This window comes from Hemicordylus capensis, chromosome 2 (genome assembly GCF_027244095.1).
Source record: "Hemicordylus capensis ecotype Gifberg chromosome 2, rHemCap1.1.pri, whole genome shotgun sequence".
In the NCBI taxonomy this organism is placed as follows: domain Eukaryota; kingdom Metazoa; phylum Chordata; class Lepidosauria; order Squamata; family Cordylidae; genus Hemicordylus; species Hemicordylus capensis.
This window is the reverse complement of record NC_069658.1, coordinates 348,491,665-348,513,714: the sequence shown is the minus strand read 5'-3', so window position 1 is coordinate 348,513,714 and position 22,050 is coordinate 348,491,665. Positions and strand designations below refer to the sequence as shown.

Below are 22,050 nucleotides of genomic sequence, written 5' to 3'. Positions count from 1 at the left end.
TTCAAAATCAGTAGGCTTTCATCATTGTCCTGGTACAATTGATTTGAACGTATAACCTTTTGGTTTGTTTTAATTAGGAGCCTAGTTTATTCCTGAATTATAACTCCTAGTGACTTGGTGTTCTGATGGAAATACTTACATAGCTTTAATTATAGCATCTGAAATTCTTGTTCTTGTAGTCAGGGGAAGAAAAGGTCAAGTTTTTATATTCATTCATGGGAAGAAGGGCGGGGGGGGGGGCGGAAACACCTGGCTTGATGAAGAGAAAGCTCTTTCACATTTCAGTTCAATTTATAAAAGTCATTTTATAGTCTCATCTCATGGAGCATTTCCAGACAGAGGCTTAACTGTGAGGCTTTACTGTGAGTTGGAATTTGCCCCCAAAAACTGACATTAAAAGTGGATTTTTTTACCCCAGACATAAATCGGGTTATGCTCTAACATGCAAATAAAAAACTCTAATTGTGTCTGGAGTGCTCCGCAATAGCTTACAGGACTTCGGAGCAAATCTGGCCGATATGTGAACACACACCCTCCATTCCAGAGGAGAAGCGAGCTCAAAGCCCCATCTGGAAATGCTCCTGGAAAGTTGTGAGAGGAATAAAAGATTCTTTCTTTGCAAACAGTGCTTCTTTTCAAATCCATTATTGACAAGACATATTTAAACACCAGGGTGTTTCAATGGGATACTCACCATCTTTTTCTCCCTTTCCCTTATCTGTAGTCCGAATGTGTGTGCTGTGCTGAAGCTCATTGGGACAAACAGGAAATACTTGCCAAACTGCAAACTGTGGTACCAGAGGAAAATCTGTGGAAAAGCAACGTAAGTACTTGAGGGGCTTAAGGAGAGACTATAGTGTGAAGACAGATGTGATTACTTGGGAAAGGGGTGGGGTGCTCCCTTGAGGAAAACCCAGTCCAGCAACTTTGTATTAGGCCCTGCCAGGTGCTTAACAGCTCCTCTGTTTTTGCAGTCCCTGGCATGCAGCAAAAACGAGGATTTTCAAGTCTCTGATTATATTGCACATATTGAAACACACTCTGAGGTGGTACAGAGGACTGGTTCAGGTACACCTCAGCCTACAATCGCTTCAACATGCAATAATGCTGAGGCTATGGTGCAAATGCATCCACCTCAATGACACTTAAGGACATGCCAACATGCTTGCAGCATGCCCTTTAATCACGTGTGTGGGGTGATAATCTGAATCGCCCTTCTACACGTCCTAGAAAACACAGGGCATTCTAACAGGTGTAGAGGGCTGATCTGAATGATCACTCATCACACGCAATTATAAAGGGCATGCCTCAACTGAGTGACATCAGGGCTGGCCCAGACATAACACAAAATCAAGATTTTGGAGTGCAGGGCAGTGAGAAGAAGGAAGAGCAATTGAAGCTCTGCTTTGCTCTCCTGAAAGTACATTTTGGCACCAACAAAGCAGAGAGGAGCCTTGGGACTGTGTCTTCCTTATTCTTCCTCTTCTTTTCTTCTCCCTCATATGTCATGATTCCCACCCTCCAATTTTGGTTTATGGTGAACCATAGTTTGGCGTTTTGCCCAAGCTGGCAAACTATCATTTGTGCATGCCCTGCAACCCAAGATCAAACGCTGCCTTAGTTTAGACGACATGGATGTGTGGTTTACCACAAGGAGGGTTGCCAGCTCTGACTGAAGGAATTCCTGGAGATTTCCCCCCGCTCCCACAATATTTCCCACAGTATCAAGCATTAAAGCCTGTAGGATTGCTTTCAATCCTGGAGAGTGATGCTGAATTCTGGAGACTCCTGGCCAAACCTGGAGGGTTGGCAATCCTAACCACACATCAGCATTAGAAGGAAGGAATCTCTGTACTTGGGGCAGGAGAGGAGAGTGTATGCGATCCTGGTACTCCCCTCTCCTTGTTCTGAACCAGCCTTCTGTCATTACTTCACAAGTCCAGGGGACTTTGTTTGTAGCTGGGGCAGCAGCATGCAGCTACTATGTAGAATGCTCAAGGCAGCTATATTCATGTCCTAGTTAGATCACTTGAGCTGGGTGTCGATAGCAAGAATAGTGGTTGAGAGGTAGTTATGGCGGTGGGTGAGGGGAACCTAGTTTTTCCTCATAACTCAAAGTGGCTCCATGTCTGCATAAACACTCCTATTTCTTATTGAGGTCATTCACAAAATAAAAAAAAGTTGTGTTCAACCTAGGTTTGGGAGCTGTGTGTGCTCCCAATTTTCAGTTGTGTGGACGCAAGGTAGGAGGAAAAGTGACCCGCACAACTTGCTTCCACACAACTGAAAACTGGAAGCACACACAACTCCCAAACCCAGGTAGAACACAATTTTTGATTATGTGAATGACCTCACTGTCTCTTTTCTTGAGCCATTTGTTCATTATTAGACCACATAATGGTGGAGTGGCAACTTTTACATAGAATGTGTTGATGGCAAACCTACGATCACTTCACGTGGAGGCAGTTTCCATGTAAGCAAAACCATTGACGCTGTCATGTGTGAAAACATTTGAAGTGTTCTATTGTGATTGCATGTGTTTGTGTGGATAAAATGTATGCAAAACTGTCTGTTTATCTGACAGTCTTGTTCAGCCAATGAGTGCATCTTGCAAGGTATAAGGGCTGTTCCTACAAATGTTAGCATTCAATTGAGATTGCATAAAGCATCCTATGTAAGTGGTCTTGACACATGCTTTTGGATGGGGCAGTCTGCACCTAATTAAGCATGTGTACATGGCTGGCTGACTGCCAGTCTTGAGCTGAAGTCTGCTAGTCTTCTAGGGAAGGTGTAACTTCCAGAAGGTCACGCACATCCCAGAACATTGGAATTTGGAGATTGAGATGGCCTCATAGATGTTCATGAGACAGACTCCAGACAGCTAATTTCATTTGAGCTACTTCTCTGTGTATCTGCAGAGATGTTAAATAAAATGTTTCTGTATATGCTGAGGCAATTGCAGCAGTAACCAACCTTTCACCATTTAAAAACTCGTAAATCTGTCTTAAGTGAGGAAGCAGTCCTGACATATTACTTGGAGAACATGTCATTTCTCATAAACAACAGCAGGTTTAAAACTCAGGAGTGAAGAGCCATGGAGGGGGGAAACTCAGTTTCAAACTCCTATGCAGTGATGAAGCTGTGGGTGGCCCTGAACAAACCTCTCTCTCTTGACCTAACCTCAAACCTCAAAGAATTGTTTGGAAGGAGAAAAATGATTACCTTGTGAGATCATTCATACAATCAGAAACTGAAGCTATTCTCACAAGCAGTAAAAAGCAGGCTAGGGAAGCCCAGCCCGGTTTTCGCTGTGTGTGAGAACTGTCAGGAGTCATGTGGCTTCCGGTAGTGGTGCAGCGGCAAACCCTCTAAAGTAGTCTGCTGCTTAGCCCAGGTTTGGGGCTCAAGCGTGCCCCCAGACTGGGCTAACTGATCGTGTGTCTGCCGCGGCTGCTTGGCAGCTGTAGCAGACACTTGCTAAATGGGAGGGTACCAGGCACTCGCATGGTGCATTATTTGGGCTCTGGGGGATGGGATGGGGTGCAGCATGGCGGCACTTCCCTGCACCCAATCCCTGTTGCTGCTGGGTGAGCCATGGGCGGCCCGCAGGAGAGCTGCTGCTCGTCTGGGCCTTGAGTCCTTGAAAAAAGAGAAGGATGCATGTTGGATAAAATAATATACACCAGCTTTGTTTTTGGTTTTGCCATACGGAATCTATCACTCGAATGCTACAGATCTAGGCATATTTAGCATACAGCTTAAAAAGATTTGTTGACCATAATTGACACACATGCTGAGAGGAAATGCTTCTAGGTATGGGAGAAGACACTGAAGTACCCAATGTAAAATTATGACACCTGATCAGTACCAAGCCATGTGACCAAGGAAAGATAATAGCTGAATGATCATTGGTTGTGGACTTTTTCCCTTTGGGGCAAACAGAGGTTAATTGCCTCCTTGTCCACAAAGAATGACCACATGCACCTTTATTTTAGGGGGACCTCTTTCTCTCTCTTCTAGATTATGTATTTATGCTAGTTGCACAGTATTCATACAGTGGGTCCAATGGTGTCCTTTCTTTTTGAAGTTGGGTCCTGTTAGTTCCTCTTCACCAAAGGTCCTCTCAGAAGGGCTACTCTAAAATACATTTCTGCTTGTCTTCCATCACCAGCTTTTGTCCAGGTAACCACGACATGGGCCTTCCAATGCAGCACGGGCTTCTTTGATAGCAGCATGATTCTCCTGGGCTTGGCATGCTTTAATCATGCTAGGTCAGCTGAACTAACTAGCAGTGTGCAACAGTTTGTTTCAGACTGCAGATTTGTGAAAGGGAGTCATTTTCCTATCTCACATGTGCATCTTTTCTGTGTCATTGAAAACATGAGCACCATTCAGGAGTGGAGTAAGATTTCTTTTTAGCTACAGCTGTAAATAAGGCCTGAGCCTTTTTACAGGGGAACAGAGGAATTCAACAGGGGCAGGTTTCATAGCATTTCTTCTTCATGTAGGGGGAAATATAACTTGTTGACAACTTTCTCCCTGTCATGTTGCTGTTAGAGGCACAGAAGCTGTCAGGAAACCTCAGCCCTTCTCAGGAAATTGGGCGGTGAGGGAGAGGGAGACTTATCCAGCTAAACAAGGAACCAGATTTTTGTAGTGCTCAGCCAATCTCTTGAGTCAAGATGGAATTTAACAGCATAAGGGACTGGAAGAAAAAACTGTCACGGCAAGCTTCATGAGTCATTGGGCAGCTGCTGAGGCCCCAGGGCCCTGAGAAGTACCCACTGCTGATCTCTGAGCTTCTGCCCTGATTCCACAGCTGAACAAGCTGGACTAGAAATGTATTACGAAGACATTTAGTGCTATTTGAGACAAGCAGTGGTTGTGACTTCTGGGCTATCACAACCAGAGCTATCATTCTTCAGCTGACCCGCTAGTTCTGCGCACATTGGCCAAATCCACACATAATGCAGAACTGTGGATCCAACTGCAGGGTTCTGCACCTCCCCGACCCCCGCTCTCCCATCCGAATTCGGCCATTTAGGAGAGCTGCCTTTCTGCAGTTAGTGAGACTGCAGAGAGGTGGAGGAACTGGCTGTGCAGCTTCCTTCTTGACAGAATGACAGCTCACACAGCCAATCGGGCTGGAGTGAGGGAGGAGCTTCCTCCCTCAACTTCCGTTCCATGGGGCCGAAACTGCAGTGCCATCATTCAGCTTTAACACTGGCGCTGCAAAACCAGAGTTCAGGGTGGCGAAACTCCATTCTGACTGAAGGTTCAGAGAGGAGTTCAGGGAACTCCCGTTTCCCAAATTTGGACGTGTGGCGCCGGCTATGGAAACTGGAGGTGAAGGGGCCTCCGGTTTCTTATTATGTCTAAATTTGGTCACTATCTCCAGGCTTCTGCAAATGCTTCAGACTGAGGCATAAGAATGGTATGACATTTGTGTCGATGACTCTGCTCTTTCTCCAACCCCTTTTAGAATTTGGGCAGTAGCAACTCATCCTAACAAGCCCGGAGGGGATGAAATAGTATCCCCTATATACATACAAGCACTCTGAGGCTATTCACATGAGCAGCCAAGCTTGGCTGCCTGTGTGAAGCATTGGGATCAGTCCCAATCCCAGTGCTGCCTTGGCCCCAAGCCTGGGAATTTACCCCAGGTTTGGGGTCGTAAGTGTGTGTGGGCTGTAAGCAGCCCAAGCACACACACAGCTGGGAGGCAAGAGTGCCTGGCTGAGGGAGGGATCCCACAAAGCATTACACTCCTGGAGCGGGGCACTGAGGAATGCCAGAGGACTTCTTCTTCTCGCTGCCTGCTCTGCCACTCGCTGCAGTTCTGATTGGGTCCTGCAGCGAGTGAAGGAGCTGTTAAATGGCAATCACCCATGAGTGGGGAGGCAGGCCTCCAGCCCTGCACGGCCCCTGCGATTTTGGTCATGTGCACAATCTTCATAATATTTCAGGTCATTCGGTGGCAAATTTGCCAGTTTGCAACTTGAAGATCATGCTTGTACCTCTAAATATGCCAATACAGTGGAAGCTGTGACTTCTCCCACCCTCAGACTTGCTATCTGACCCTCCCTCATCATTTGTGAGAAGGAGGGTTTTAGGTTTGCTAATAGAGGAGGGCTGGGAGATTGGATAACAGACTAAGGGCAGAAATGGCAGTAGAAGTCGCAGCTGTTCCATCTCCCACTGCATTGGCAGATATATGCAGAGTTTCAGGACTGTGACCTGGCAACCCTACCATAGGCCACTATTTCTGATGCAGCTGGGAACCTCTATAAACCAGAGATAACAGTCCTACTATTGTTTACATGATCACTTATTCCAAAATGAAGGAGATGTGAGCCAGGAAGCTCTGATCTTTCCAAGGACTGCCGGCTCTGCTTTAGCTTATTTTGGCTTCTGATTCATTTCACTACTGAAATGTATAAACAAATTAGAGATTGGAGTGAGTGTGGGGGCTGTTGGCCTAGATCAACCAATTGTTATATGCAGGCCCTCCATGAGCTCTGTATCTCTTTGCTTTCTTGATTCTTCAGCTGGATATCCAAAGGCACAGGAAACATCATGTTACTATTAGTACACAGTACTAGGTCCTGTTAGACCTTCAGTTACGGATTCCTGCATAGACAATGGCCCCTTTAACTGTCAATTTAAAGAGACTAACAACAGACACAAATATATTTAGCAATGGACAAAATAAATGCCAGCAAGGGCCCACACCCTCTGGGGAACCCCCCAAATATCTTAAGCGTCCCAGTGGCCTGGTGGATTGTTTCCACCTGGCCCAATCTCTTCTCGTGCATGGCCGGGGGTGGGGGCTGAGGGCTGAGTGCACCCTCGGTGGCTGCCTTGGCAGCTGTGGTCGTGGGCCTGGACCTTGCTGGGTCACCCTAGTGAGCAGGAGCAGCCCGAGTTGCTTCCCCACCTGGTCATAGCAGTGTGCCTGCACAGTGTGAGTGAGCATGTGATGCACACATTGCATAAGCCAGTCCAACATGTGAGCATGCTGTTTGGCAGCAGCAGGGCTCCAGCTATGGTGAGGCTGGCCAGGTGCTCTCTGCGGCCTGGGAGGTAAGAGACAGGCAGCCACAGCAGCCAGCCCTTGGCTCTCCCTTCCTGTTTGGAGGCTCGGCGGCAGCAACAGCCAGTGAGGGGAGAGGCAGCAGCGTGGTGGCTGGCCCAGTAGACACACATGCACGCCTCCGGTGAGACAGTCAGCTAGTGCATGCCTCCCTTGCTGGGTGGGTTACTAAGTACACACACACCCAGACCACCAACATGTAAGAGAGAACAATGGTTAAACTGAATCAACTGCGTTCTCATGTTGCGGATTGAGGTCTTGGAAGTATATGTGTGTGTGTGTGTGTGTGTGTGTGTGTGTGTGTGTGTGTGTGTGTGTGTGAGAGAGAGAGAGAGAGAGAGAGAGAGAGAGTCTGCACGCTGGGACTCCAAGAAGGATCTGTTGCTTCTACTGCTATGCAGGGCTGTCCTTAGGGCATGGCAAGCAGGGTGATTGCCCTGGGCCTGCTCTTTTAACCCCCATTAGAATTAACTGGAAGGGGGCCCCACATTGGATGATTTGCCCTGGGTCCTGCACCCTGCCAGGGCTCTCTAAGGACAGTCCTGATGCTATGGTTTGTCTTCTGGGTGCTTTTGTGTGTGGGGTGGTGGTGGCAGGTACTAATATATAGACATAAAGAGTTTTGTTTTATATCTTTACATTCTCGCAAATTCAGTTGCTTAGAATTGGATCCTTTAGACAAGTCAGAGTGGGGAAAGAAATATGTGGGATGGGAATATTTTGAAATGTTTCTGCTAATGCATATCTGCATAAATATACTTATTTTACATCCTTGCATTCTTGTGAGTTCAGTTGCTGTTTGGGCCATCAAGAACCATGTGTCAAATACTGTGTAGGTCATAGTGCATGGGTGTAGGGGGATGATGCTTATCTTACAGGGGTGGGGGGCAAAAGGCCATTAAGTCCAGGCTGCAACATTACCTAGCTGTACCTCTGTCCTTTCCCCATCAGCAAGGCCTCAGAAGCAAGCACTTTATAATTCAGTCTCCCTCATATGGTGTTTTGAGGAAAACAGAATTATAAAATACTTGCTTCTCAGGCTTTGCTTACATATTTATATATATCATTTGATTTTTCTGTACTTGATTACTGCATACTTGATGAGGGGAAGTTAACTCCATTGAAAAGCATGGGGGCCCCACAGATTTGGTTGGCCTTGGCAGGCAACCAATACTTGTGCCTACCAACCCTGCTTCTTTCCCAAGGTCTTTGCTTTCTGAGCTCTCTTGGGGGGCTCTCCCATTTTGATAAGGTCCTACTGTTCTCCAGGCTCAGGAAAAGGCTGAAAACCTCACACTGACTTCAAAAAACAGCAAGGCTTGTGTGAGACTGATGAAATCCAGTGCCCATCTCTTAAGCCTCAAGAAGGCAAGAAAAATTCCTAGACCTCCTACGGAGTTGCAAAAGCAGTGCTCAATCTCTCTGCTCTCTGGGGCTTAGTGCAAGGTTGGCAAGAACTCCTCCTTTCCTTTTTAAAAATGATTTTACAGATGCCTGCTTAAGTAAGCAAAGAGACAATTAGATCACTTTATTGGATGACTGTGTAGAGTCACTACTGGGGTGAATTGATACATGCAATGTCATCACTCAGTAGTCCTATTCATATGACCAAATAGGGAATACTAAACATATGAGAGGACAGGATTGTGCCTCCATCTCTGCTCCCCCAATCAGTTTTTTCCTCCACAGAAGCCACTTGTATGCATGTCGGCTCTGACTGCATGGTCTGGGCTCTACATATGAACAACTTGTACACAGATAGGTTCTGAGCAGAAGAATCAATGAATTTATAGATGTCTCCTATGAGCTCACTCTGCACCCTGCTAAGCAATCGGTATTCCCTGTTGGGCCTTGTGACTTGCATGTATGAAATAGCCATCTGGGAGCTTTCATAACAACTTCACATACATAACAACATGCAAAAGAAGTCATTAGAGAGAAATCCTTTGTTATTCACAGAAGAATAAAGTCTGGAGATTATATAATGTACTCTTCTGTTTAGAGGGGGAAATGGAGGGTTATCTCAGTCTTCTGGTTCTAGTCAAATGCTTAATTACCTTAATATAATAAGGTATATTTGCCCTTTGATAAAATAAATGTTTTTTTTATCAAAGGGTAAGTATACCCTTCTAACATTTGAGCAGCTGGAGGGTGTGTCTCTTGTCCAGAAGGCATAAAATTTTCCTTCAGTACAGATTTGCCAAACATATTTGTGATGAACCACTAGGCTGAAAGGGAATTTTATGATAATTCAGCAAAATGTTGATACTAGTAATTTCCTGTCTTGCATGAACTTGCCTGAGCTTTGATGAGGTTGTATGTTTAGGCAAGAATACCATGATATGGCTCAACTACTTTTAGGACACATTGAATTGGCTGCAGTTTAGGGGATTAGCTGAACTGGTTGACTCTTTCTCATCTCCACAGTATAGTTGTGTAGGATGCTGCAGTGCATGTTGGTCCTTCACTGATAGAGACCACAATAGATTATTGTGCAGCTGTGCATCACATTATTTTTGTAAATACTGTTTATTCTCCACTGCCTCAAGAGGCTTTTAATAAAAGATATCATATACAGTTCATGCAGAGTTAAGACCCTGAAAGCCATAATAATATCTGGCATATCCAGTCGCTTTCTAAAGCATGCCTGAACAGGATTGTTTTACAGTTTCTGAAAAATGCCAACAGGCTCAGATTAAGCTGAAACTCAGTCTTTTATACTACGTTGTGTTCTCTGATACAGAATGCATGTGTTGAGAAAAGCACACACATGTAATTCTGATATTTTTGCTTTATATAAGATGAAGCAGTAGGTGGGAGGGACTGAGTATTTTAAAGAGAAATATGGCTATTTTTAGTCTCTCTGATCAAAAGAACAGCCCTGCTGAATCAGGCCCAAGCCCATTCAGTCAAATATTCTGTTTCCCTTAGTGGCCCACCAGGTGCCTCAGGGAAGCCCACAGCCAAGAGGTGACAGTATGCCTTCTCTCCTGCTGTTTCTTCCCTGCAACTGGTATTCAGAGGTGTCCTGCCTCTGGGCCTTGAGGTGGCCAATAGCCATCAAGACTAGTAGCCATAGATAGACCTGTCCTCCATGAATTTTTCCAAGCCTCTCTCAAAGCCATCCAAGCTGGTGGCCATCACCACATCCTATGGCAGAGAATTCCATAGATTAACTATCCACTGTGTGAAATTTTTTTTCCTTTTGTTGGTCCTAAATTTCCTGACAATCAGTTTCATGGGATTGCCTCTGGTTCTAGTGTTATGAAAGAGGGATAAGATTTTCTCTATCCACTCTCCCCACACTATGCACAATTTTTAGAGATCTCTATCATGTCTACCCTTAGTCACCTTTTTACTAAACTAAAAAAGTCCCAGATGCTGTAGCCTTGCTTCATAGGCCCCTGATCATCTTGATTGTCCTCTTCTTTACCTTTTCCAGTTCTGTGGTTTTATTTTTGAGATACGGTGACCAAAACAGTACTCCAAATGTGACCACACCATAGATTTATATAAGGGCATTTTAATATTAGCAGTTTTATTTTCAACCCCCTTTCTAATTATCCTTAGCATGCAATTGGCCTTTCACAGCAGTTGCACACTGAGTTGACACTTTCAATGTGCTGTCCACCATGACCCCAAGATCCCTTTCCTGGTCAGTCACCGACAGCTGAGTCCCCATCACTGTATATGTGAAGTGGGGTGTGTGTGTGCCCCAGAATCCATCACTACAGTTGCTTACATTGAACCACATTTACTTCCCTCCATTGATACATAGGTATATATTGTACTTGGGTATCTGTATATTTGGGTGCTAAACATAGCATAAGCCAACCTGATTCTAGTGAGAAACAACTCGTGCAGAAAACACCCTGCAATAGGTCTCTCATAATTTGACCTCCTTGATGAAGGGGATCCTATGACAGGCCTTCTATATTTTGAAGTATGGAGTGGTTTATTTGGGAAGAGATGTCCTTGGTTTACCTTGAGCATGAGAGCCTACTGGAGAGGAAATGTACTTAGTCCATTCCTGGGAGATAAGTCCCATCCACCATCTTTAGAGCTATAGCTCCAAACCTAGGACTGGCAGACGCTCCTATTATGTTATCAGATATGCTAGTTCTTCAACTTCACCTAGAAACCGTGGGTAAAAAGAGAAGAGGCCAAAAGCATCTGGCTAACTTTTAAAATAGTTATGTGGCAGAGGTGATGCTGTGAAAGGGTGTATGATTACTGAAAGGACATGCGTGACAGCAGGTTAGCACCTCCAAAAAGGGATTTGAAGTATACCTGCACAAAGATGTGTTAAATAAAAATATTTTTTCACATCTCAGCCTCCATTATTAGAGCTATCAGGTCAAGGAAACTATCTACTGACTTTTGCAGACTAAATATTTGACTCTTCAGACACGTAACTCACAAACGCATCAGCAGGGCAGGAGCAGCAGCTCAATTTCCTTGCTACTACAGCCCTGTTCACACATTATGTTCAACAGTCATACCATCTGTATACAGTGTACAGACAGTTCCATTGTTGGAATTTCATTCAGTTATTCACGTGTTATGTCGAATGCAGGTAACGCAGTATACTTCCTAACTGTACTATGCATTTGAGGAGCCTATAACAAATTTACTTTTTAAATGAATGCGGGTACAGTCACACAAAAAACATGTATCAGTGTACAGACATTTGAGTGCAGGTACAACATTGGGCTGTTCACTGGGTAGATTCTGTGACTCCTGTCCAACACAGGGCACTGTGCAGAAGGAGACTTCCATGCACATATCCCTGGATGGATAAGGAGCCATCCAGGGTGAAAATGGATGTTGTACATGCACATCCCCTGCCTGATCCAATAGCTGGGGCGATGCACGTGGAGCCTTCTCAGAAAGTTAAAATTCCTCTGCTCAGCTTTTCAGGAGGGGAGCGGGGAGCTTGACCTACATACCCCTTTCCTACTAAATAGCTCATTTGTGGGATTTAAACCATTTTTGAAAAGATTCTGTGTACACAGCCCCAGCTTCTCCATGCTTACTGCTCTAGATTAGGCATTTCTTTTAAACAAATGCCTTTCAAAGTGAAAGGGAGGTAAATCACAGGCTGTGAATTTTTGCATAAATATTAAAATTAAATTGTCAGATCAAAGACAAGAATCATAATGTTGAAAGGAACATTTAGTCCAGCCTTTTAATGCAGGAAATCCAAAGCTTGAGCATCCCCAATGGCAGACCAAGAACTCCAGCAGGGAGAAACCACCCGCGCCAGGTGATTGGTTCTGCTGTCAAATTGCTCTTTTCATTAAGAAGTTTCTCCCTCCTGTGACATAAGCCCTCTGAGCAGCAGAAAACAATTCCTTTGCCCTATTTGACAGCAGTTAATCGTAAGAGTCTGTGATTAACTGCAATCCTGAACCCCTTTTCTTATGTAGTACTGACAAGTTAGGTATTCCTCATTCTATTCATTGGCACTGATGTTTTCTTTTGCCTAAGTGCAGAACTTTGATTTGAATTGCATGTTGTTAATTTCTGCCTAGTTTTCTATCAAAATAACTTTGAATTTCATTCATGTCTTCTGAAGTGCTAGCTATCCCAGTTTTGAGCATCAGCAAATCAATCAATATTTTGTTACAGTCACAGACTAATACAGTTTACCAACAGAAACCCAATAAAGTAAACCAACAGGGTTATGATACAGTGATTAAATACCTAAATTAAACACATAATTCAGCTTGATTTGATTCTTAATGAACTCCTGATGAATCTTACTGGCTATTAAACAGAACTTAGCCACATTATAAGATCTTAAGTCATTGCCTCATACCCCAAGAAGACATGAGACACAGAGGTTTGGTGTAAACAAGGGCCACACATTTTATTTTAAACGGAACCTTGCTTACTGCTAACTCCCCTGCTAACTTGGCAAAGAGGCACCTTTGAACGTGGTGATTCTTTTTATTTAGCAGAGGGAGAGTAACTGGCCCTATCCACCCCCAGCACAATACCTCCAGTGACTGCTGCTGGTGTCTATCTTATGTTTCTTTTTAGATTGTGAGCCCTTTGGGGACAGGGATCCATCTTATTTGTTTGTTATTTCTCTGTGTAAACCGCCCTGAGCCATTTTTGGAAGGGCGGTATAGAAATTGAATAAATTAAATAATAACAGCTTAATTAATGAGCAGGAATTGGCTCTCCACCCCTACAGTGCGGTATCTAGAAGAATGCCCCACCGGGCCATGTCTCCCCTACAGCCTAGGGTGATGCACCGGGGCTCCGGGCAGCCCCAGTAATCTAGAGCAGGAGCTGCCCATCTTAGCCGGCCTAATGCCAGGCCTCTGCCATAGCAGTACCCCCCAGTAGCCACCAAGCCATTCTGGGGAGCTTAGCCTGACAGAATCGATCAGTCCAGGCCAGGTCTCCCTGAGCCACCCAGCCTCTAGGGAGTTGACCTGTCCGAGCTATAGCCAAACACTTACCTATAGGTACTCACTGACCTCAGATGTTATCCCAAACTGCACTGTACATGCCACAGCGAAACTGCACTGTACCCGCGCCGCCCACCAACCACGCAGCACTGCCGCCAATCCCTACTTTAAGTCCCTCAAATATAACTTGTCCCCTTGGGCGACAGGTGAACCCCATCCCCCCTAAACAGCTTGGGAGCTGAGAAACTATGTCAGAATGACTAAATACTCACCCCCCGGGCCAAAGTAAAATGTGCCAAATGGGCATTAACCTTTTGCCGAGCCTGCTCCATTTTACCTGGGTTCTCGGCACCCCATCAGACTCTACGCTGGTGCATAATGACTATAAGCTTGGGAAGACATTCCTGGGCCAGGAGGAGGTTGGCACAGATGCCAAGGGTAATGGCCAGCCCTGACTGTGTAACTAAGTCGGTCCGGTGGAGGGTCAGCTGACAGGAAGTCCTGCAGCATGGGCAAAAAACTGGGCAGTCGGGTACCCAACTGCGAATTGCTGGCTTGATTTTAAGCCCAGAGGACCATGGAATGGCAGCCTAACAGAACACACACAGGAGCCGCTGTGTGCATCCCCAAACCAAGTTGGGTGCACATCTGTGAGAAGCTGGTGGGCGGTGGTGGCGTACTCCGGCTACCCAACCAGCCTTTGCCAGCATGTTTGTCCAAACCGAGTTGGAACAGAAGGATTTGCCTTCTGCCCTGCACATGCTGGCAGTTGGGTGCACATCTGTGCAGAGCTGGCCAGATTGCAGGCCCCAGACCACAGCATAGCCACCGATCAGAGCATGCCCAGGAGCCGCTGCTCTGCCTGCACCTGCCAAAGGATTTTCATGTGAAAGACTCCAGTATACTTTGCCACAGGAGTAAGATGTATGAACAGGAAGGCAGTACTATATGCTACTCTCTCAAAAACGGCATCCATCTGTGTCTTTTGCTCCTGGGCTGAAGCATCCGAATAATGGGTTGAAGGGAAAGGATCGCTACAAATGCACACCCTGCTCGGTGCTTCTTCCCTGTAGAACTACCGTACCAAACAATGGGTGCAGAAACAATGTGTTGGTTTCCAACTATGGAGCAAGAAGCAAAAGAGCCTTGTCTCACTAGCTACTACAAATGATGGCTGGTGACTACCAAGCCCAGCCCAAACCCTTCCCCTTGCATGCTGAGGACTCCGAGTTGCCTCTGCAGACATGATAGCCGGGTCCACACTCTGTGGAACTTGTCCTTCCTTTACAGGCCAAAGAATGACCATTGCACTTTAGTCTCCAGCTTGTAGATTTTTGTCCTCTCATTAAGCTGAATTCCTCATAGTAACATAAGAAGCTGCCATATACTGAGTCAGACCATTGGACTTATCAAGTTCAGTATTGCCCACACAGACTGGCAGCAGCTTCTCCACGGCTGCAGCTATAATACTCTTGGAAAGAAAGGGTTTAAAAGTTCAAAGCAGCTGTTAAATTAATTCTGCACTACTGCTGCAATCAAGAAGCTCAACTGATTTCCACTGGGTCTCATCAGCAGCCAAGCAGACAGACCTTGGTGTGCATTCTTACTTCCCTAGATATGACTCAGGCATATTCAATTTAAGTGACCGCTGAAGCACTAAATAATTGGGCTCCATCAATTTGCTGTGTGTAATGTGAAATATACACATTATTAATTGAAGACAGTTAGGTGTATTCCTGAATAGAGTGAATATGTAGAATACAGTGAATATGTAGGAATGGGCTGTTAGTCACAACTGATTTGATTCCCATTGTTTTCAGGGGTGGATGGGAGACTGACACTCAACCACACATCGTCAGTGAGAATAACCCACCAAGTTAAATGGGGCCTCCTCCTAAAGCGTGCATAGAATTGCAGTACGAGTCACAACTAACCTTAGGTGGATGGAGGTTGATGTTATTAGGCTATTTTTTCATGTTGCAACGATTATAGAGCATTTCTCCCAATTTAGTTCAAAAGTATTCAGCAATTCCCTACTAATACCTTTTTATATAAACCCATTTTGGAGTGAATGGCAAGAACCGAAAGAGGAAGAACTCCGCCCACCACACACACACACACACACACACACACACCCCTACACAGTTCTGGAGATTTTAGAAGACTTTTCACACAAACTCTCACCGGAAGAGTTTCAATAACACTAAAAAACACACCTATGTTTTAAAAGGGGGGCTGCTTTGGCCCTAGCACACACCCCACACCTGCTCTCCCCCTCAGGCCTGCCCATGGGGAACCGCCGCTCGCAGCCTGGGAAGCAATCCGCTGAGTGAGGACATCCACTACGCCACCCATGCTCCCCAAGGAAGCTGCCCAGTGATCCCGGCCCTCCACTGAACTGCAGGCCCTTCACCAAACCGTATGTGTGTGTGGGGGGTGTGTGTGACCAAACCCATTCTACTGTCTTCACTGCGCTGCAGCGGCTGCTGCCACCCCACAGAGTGGGAACCCATCCTCCCCGCTGCACCCCCATGGGGATAAGGCCGCAAGCCCGCACAACCTGCCCACTCAGCCGGTGGAGCTCCGGCCTCCACCCCCACTTTCTTTGCTTTTGATGAGCGGACTGAAGCTGGAGACGCCAATGCCAGCTGTTGGAGCTTGGCCCCGCCCCCACATTGGCAGGCCAGACAATTGACTTCACCTGAACCTCGAGCCTCTTGCAGGGCGGCATGGGCAAAGGAGCTGCGCCACCCAATCGGATGGCAAGCAGCGTCATTCTGATCAGTTAAAAAATAATTGAGATAAAAAGACATCAGCAAATCTGAAGAGGATTCTCCCCACCTCTTAATCAAGTCATTATTTAAGAGCAATTAGCTAAGGACAGTAAAAACCTCCCTACACTTAATGAGAATTCATTGATAAACCCTCCTGGGTACGTTTTTACAAGCAGTTCTGAATTCACCTGATGGCATGATAACCTAGTTTCCTAAACAAAAAATATCATGGGAAGTGTTGTCATGTGTGTTGTTGAAAGCAAGATAAATTATGGCATAGTATTCCCTCAGTCCCCTTAATATACAATCTTGTTTAAAAAAAGATGATTAGTCTAGCAGGATTTATTCTTGACAATTGTGTCCTAGCGTCTACTAAACACTGGCTTGATATCCAGATGCTTACAGTGCCTGCCTTATAATCTGTTCAGGGGCATAGCCACTATTGGACAAGGGAGGGACAAATGTCCCTGGGCCACCAAGGTTGGGGTCCACCATGGTATGCCCTCGCCCCTCTGCCAGGGCACCCCCTCATCCTCCTCCCTCACCCAGCTGGCAAATGAAGCACTCACCAGCTGGGTGCACGAGACACAGCCCATTTCCCACTCTCAGCCAGTGCTTTGTTCAAGTGCTGGCTGGGTGCTTTTTCTCTGCTTCGCTTCGAGTGAGGCAAAGAAAAAAGCACCCAACCAGCATTTGAACAAAACACTGACTGGGATGGAGCGAGAGAGGGGGCATGTGGTCCCTGTTCCTGATACTAGTCGCACTAGCTATGTCTGACACCAACACAGGGTATGTGAGTGGTATGCATGTGCTAGCGCACACATGGCAACAGTTGGAGAAAGGGCTGCCGGTGGTAGCTTGTTCCCTAGTCGCCAGCGAGCTCCATATGCCTCTGAATCTATTCTAGTATCTTTCCTTGTAATGAAATTGAACTGACCACCGTAGTTACCACATTCCGCCCCCCCCCCCCCCGCTTTGAAGATTGGGACATTAGCCCATCTCCAGTCTTGTAACATCTTACCCATGTTCCAAGGTTTCTCACAGAAGATTCTGAGGGTACATCAGCAAGTTCTTTTAGTATCCTAGGATTCCATTCAGTGGGCCCTGATGGTTTCAACACTAAGAGCTGTTTGTTGCTTCTTTATTAGTCCTATATTCAATTTATTTCTTCCACGTTTAAACAAAAGCCTCATTTCAGCACTCAGTGATTAATATATTTCGTCTACTATGGAGTCTCAGTTGAGTCTAGCGGTTGTGCCATTGGCACAGGCACAACTAACGTAATTAGAAACATTTGCCTTCACAGTGCTACTTTCCATGGCTTTCCCTGTGGATGTCCCATTTGTTTCCAGAATTGGAAGTGTTTTTTTTTTTTTTTAAAGCCCTCTATAGGAGAGCTGATATCTTTAGGTTCTCTCTCTCTCTGTGGGGATGGAAATATGTTTCTAGAATGTTTCCATATAATATTAGATGGAGTGTATAGAACATGGGTTTATGCTTAGTCACAAAGCACCCTGGGTAAATCTCTTGACACTTGACCTTTCTTCAGAGGTGCTTCTTAAATCTCTTCAGACACTCAAATAACTTCAAACACTTAAATCTGAAGGCACTTGACCTGTCTTCAGAGGTGCCAAAATATTAGGACCTGTCATGTTTGATTGGCCTAGAGTGTGAAAGAAATAAAAATACAAATGGCCCACATGTTGCACAAGGCAACGTTGATGGTCCTGATTGGCTGGCTATATTGTGCATGTGGAAGCCAGCTCCGGTGATTTTGCACAGTTGCAAAATTACTTAAAACAGTGCCTGCACTGTTCTGGAAAGGTCTTCTTTAGCGAGGATAAAGTAAAGCGTGTCATCAAGTCGATTTCAACTCCTGGTGCCCACAGAGCTCTGTGGTTTTCTTTGGAGGGGTTTACCATTGCTGTCTCCCACGCAGTATGACATGGTGCCTTTCATCACCTTCCTATATTGCTGCTGCCCCAAATAGTACCACTGGGGATTCGAACTGGCAACCTTCTGCTTGTTAGTCAAGTATTTCCCCAAATCAGTCCCCCTCCACGCATGCTCAGCTGTAGGTGAAGCCTTCACTGCAGGTACACTGAAGGTCCCTTGCAAGTGTGCAGTTCTTCTTCCACATACCTACAGCTTGTGGACTACCATTTCCAGTGCAAGTCACGCTGTGCAAGTGAGAGCATGCTGTTTGAAAGAGCTACACAGCTGCACTCTTGTTCAACACTGCCAGGGCTGGCTTCCACATGCACAGCAGCACTGGCCAATTGGAAACAGCCTAGTGCATCATGTGGGCCAAATATTTTTAATATTAAATGTTTTAAGGCAATAGTCTAGTTATATTGAATGCCCCAAAGCAAAGATAAAATATGAATAATTCCTCATAAGCAGAGAGGAAGACTAAACTTCTGTTGCCATTGTGATGGATCAGGCTCAGAATCTACTTCCTTCCAAACACCTGATCGGTGGAGGCGGCACAAGGCCAAGACTTATTACCAGATGTAGGGTTCAGATCCAGAGCCCTGTAGTCCAGACACTGGTTTCCCATGTCACTGAGGTGCTGGCTAGAAAAAATTTAGACACCGTGTAGCTGAGCCCTCATAGAACCTTCCTGGCCCAGAGAAACAGATGGCATGTGGGTGCCAATCACATGTGACTGCTTGATGTGAAGCTTTCAGATCTTCTGCACTCCCTCAATCTGAGGTATTTTGTCACTGAAAAAGGCTGTTAGGTTTTTGCTCTGTGCTGCCAAATATAGCTACTTTGAAAGATGTATATGAAATGATAGCTCCAACCCTGTTCTCTTCACAAAGCATCTATATACTTAATTCTCCAAGACGTGCCGGAACTCACATGTGTGGTGGAACTCTCGTGAGAGTTCCGCACATGCAGAAAGCCAGCAGTTTGGGCGGGTGGGGGAAAGCAGCGAGGCCAGACTTCGCTGGGCTGGGTGCAAAGGTGACATGAGGAGGTGGTGGCAGGCCAGCTGGCGGCAGCAGGTGGGTGGGAAGGGAGAATGGACTGGAAGGGGAAATGGATGGAAGGTGGCTGGCGAATGGCTGAGGATTCTTGGAAGTGGTGGGGTGGAGAAGCAGCGGCGGGCAGGGAAGAGAAGACAGGCCGCCGAGGGCAAACAAATGAGGAGGCTGGGGATGGGGGGAGAATGAAATAGGGCTGAAGGGGGGAAGAGTCAGGGAGAACTAGAGGTGCAGATGCTCTGTGCCCGGTCAGCAAGTAAGATATTATTTTGGGTATTCCACATTTAAGAGTATGCTCTTTGGATGGAAAATGTCAGTTACAGAAGAAGGTTTGTATAATTGTCAGCATATGTTTGGATACCTTTTAGACAAATTGGCAGAAGAGAAATGGCAGCTAACATGACATCATTATAGTTTATTAACTGTACAGTGAAAGAAGAGCTCTATTTTGTAAGTTATGTAACTTTCCATCGCTGGATGTTACCAGATAAGGAATAAATAGTTTTCCTTGATGGCTGTATACTTGTTTCCTGTTACATTTTCCCCCAGTCCTGCATTAAATTTACAGTTACTAAACCTGTAAGATTTCTACTGACAAAAAGAGAAGCAATATTATTGCATCCAGGTAATCATAAATGAGGTTTCATAAGCCATATGTGATGATGACTGAGTTGTAAGATCTGGTCTAGATGGCCCTTCATCCACTTCATGCCTTAGCTAAGTTTACATGAACAAGCAGTGATGGCTTTCTTTAAACTTAAGAGTTCAGCCATGTTGCGAACCACTTGAGAAGCAACAGTCACTTTTGTGACAGTAGCACTAGGAAATTTAGTTGACATTTCCTGAGGTAATGGTCAGGCTGGGTACCTGTGTAGGTAGTATTTCTGTGAACTGCTGCCTCTAGTTGGGTTTGTATGTGTGACCAACATTATTTGCATGAGTTTGAGTAGTCACAAATCTTAAGTGGCAGCTGTACATGTTCCCAAGGCATTTGCATGGGGGCCACTGCCAAATGTGACCCAGTTAGGGTTGCCATATTTGTCAGTGACGTTTTCTAGACATAAGTCTCAATGCAGCAGGAGGTGGGGAGGGATTTAAAAACCTACTTTTTTGACTGGGATTGGAAATAGTGCTCGAATGTGGAGCTTGGGGGCTGTTTTATGCAATTTCCCCTATAACATTCTTTGCACAGGGGAGGGTTATTTCACCTCAATAAACACAATCAAATACGTGAAATATAATTTTAGCTGCAGTAGTTGGAGCTTCTGCAGAGCTTCATATTTAACAATAAAGGACAGTTGTGTTAAGGCCTGTTGCTCCTTCCATTTCTTCTTGCTACTCCACACAGGAGATACTTGCTGTTGGCTAAGATGGGCCCTCACAAGACTACAGTTGCTGCGTCAGGTAATTAGTGTTCTAGAGAGAAGAGGGACCAACAATGCCACTAAAGAAAGTGTCCACATACTTCACAGTAGAGGCCCACTACCACTACTAACTCTAGGGAAGATCCAGAAAGGAGGGGAGAGGGGTTTACTGAGCCATTTATATAGAGCTAACTTAGCCAGTTAGCAGCACTGGTGCCAAAGGAAGGGCAAGAATACGGGCATTTTAGACATTGACACTATGCCTGGAGAGAAGGACCAGAAAAATGTGTAAAGCTTGTTACAGCAATCTTCCCGCTCAAATTCTTAGCCATTTCATACCCAGGATGACATTTTTCCTACATGCTGTTCAGGATGTCCAATTCCTGGACTGTCCAGGCCAATCCTGGACATCTGGCAACCCTAGACCCAGCTCCTGCAATACCAGAAGTGCTCCCTGCTGTTTCCATGTAAGTATTTGATTTGCAGTAACCTTTCTTCAGTGATCATGTACCAAAGTAGTATCCAATCACTTGGAGGAAATAAGTACTGCTTATTTGTCCGAACCACCACTTATCATGTTTATGATTTTAGATTCCAAAAAGCTGTTTGCTTTCTGAAGACCTTTCTCCTTTTGACCTTACATTTTATAGCCACATGAAGCCTTTCCCCAACTTTGGAAAACAATGGATCTCTGATGCGGTTTATATAGTCAAAACATGTGGGTTTTATTTCCCATGGTTTGTGAGTTGGCTGACATGTTTAAGCTTTTTTTTTTTTAACCTCAGAAATGCTCTTAAAATTAGTTTTTGAATGCTAAGAATAACTGAGATGAAACAATATGGAGCTCTTCTCACGATCATGGAGAAGAGCTTCTTTGAGGTCTGTGGGGAGAGTGGGTTTGCCCGACCCACCCCACAGACGATCGCCCGCCCAGACGAGCAGCGGCTTGCCTGCAGCTCTCCCACATCTTGCCCGGCCTCTCCAGGAGTCGGGCGCAGGGAAGCACCGCTATGCGGCCCCCCACCTCCCAGAGCCCCAATAATGCACTGTGTGAGTGCGCAGTATATTACTGGGATCCCCCCTCCCCCCCGAGTGTGCCCACCGTGGCTGCAAGCAGCTGCGGCAGACACACAATTAAATGAGGTTAGAGGAGTGCTTGCTTCCTTAACCTCACTTAACTGGGAGGCTACTTAGGTGGGTTTGCTGCCATGTAGACACTGGGATCGGGTGCAATCCTGGTGGTTCACACAAGCATGCAAAACCGGGCTGGGCTCCCATCGCCTGCTTTTGCTTGCTCGTGTGAATAGCCTCTGTGACTGATAAAAGCAGAGACACGCCATACATATTATGGCTGTTTTAGAACTTGAAATAAAAATGTGATTGATAGATGAAAAAGGTTTTCATAAG

The 22,050-nt window shown here is 45.6% G+C and overlaps 1 protein-coding gene across 3 annotated transcripts in view; it reads left to right on the top strand.

Moving 5' to 3' along the window:
* Nucleotides 1–22,050, top strand: part of TGFBI (transforming growth factor beta induced) — a 112,648-nt gene that overhangs the window by 33,941 nt on the left and 56,657 nt on the right. For all 3 annotated transcript variants that reach the window (XM_053296755.1, XM_053296754.1, XM_053296756.1), the window contains exon 2: nt 725–823. In XM_053296755.1, the coding sequence (XP_053152730.1) occupies nt 725–823 (99 nt within the window). The remainder of the gene's footprint in view (nt 1–724; nt 824–22,050) is intronic.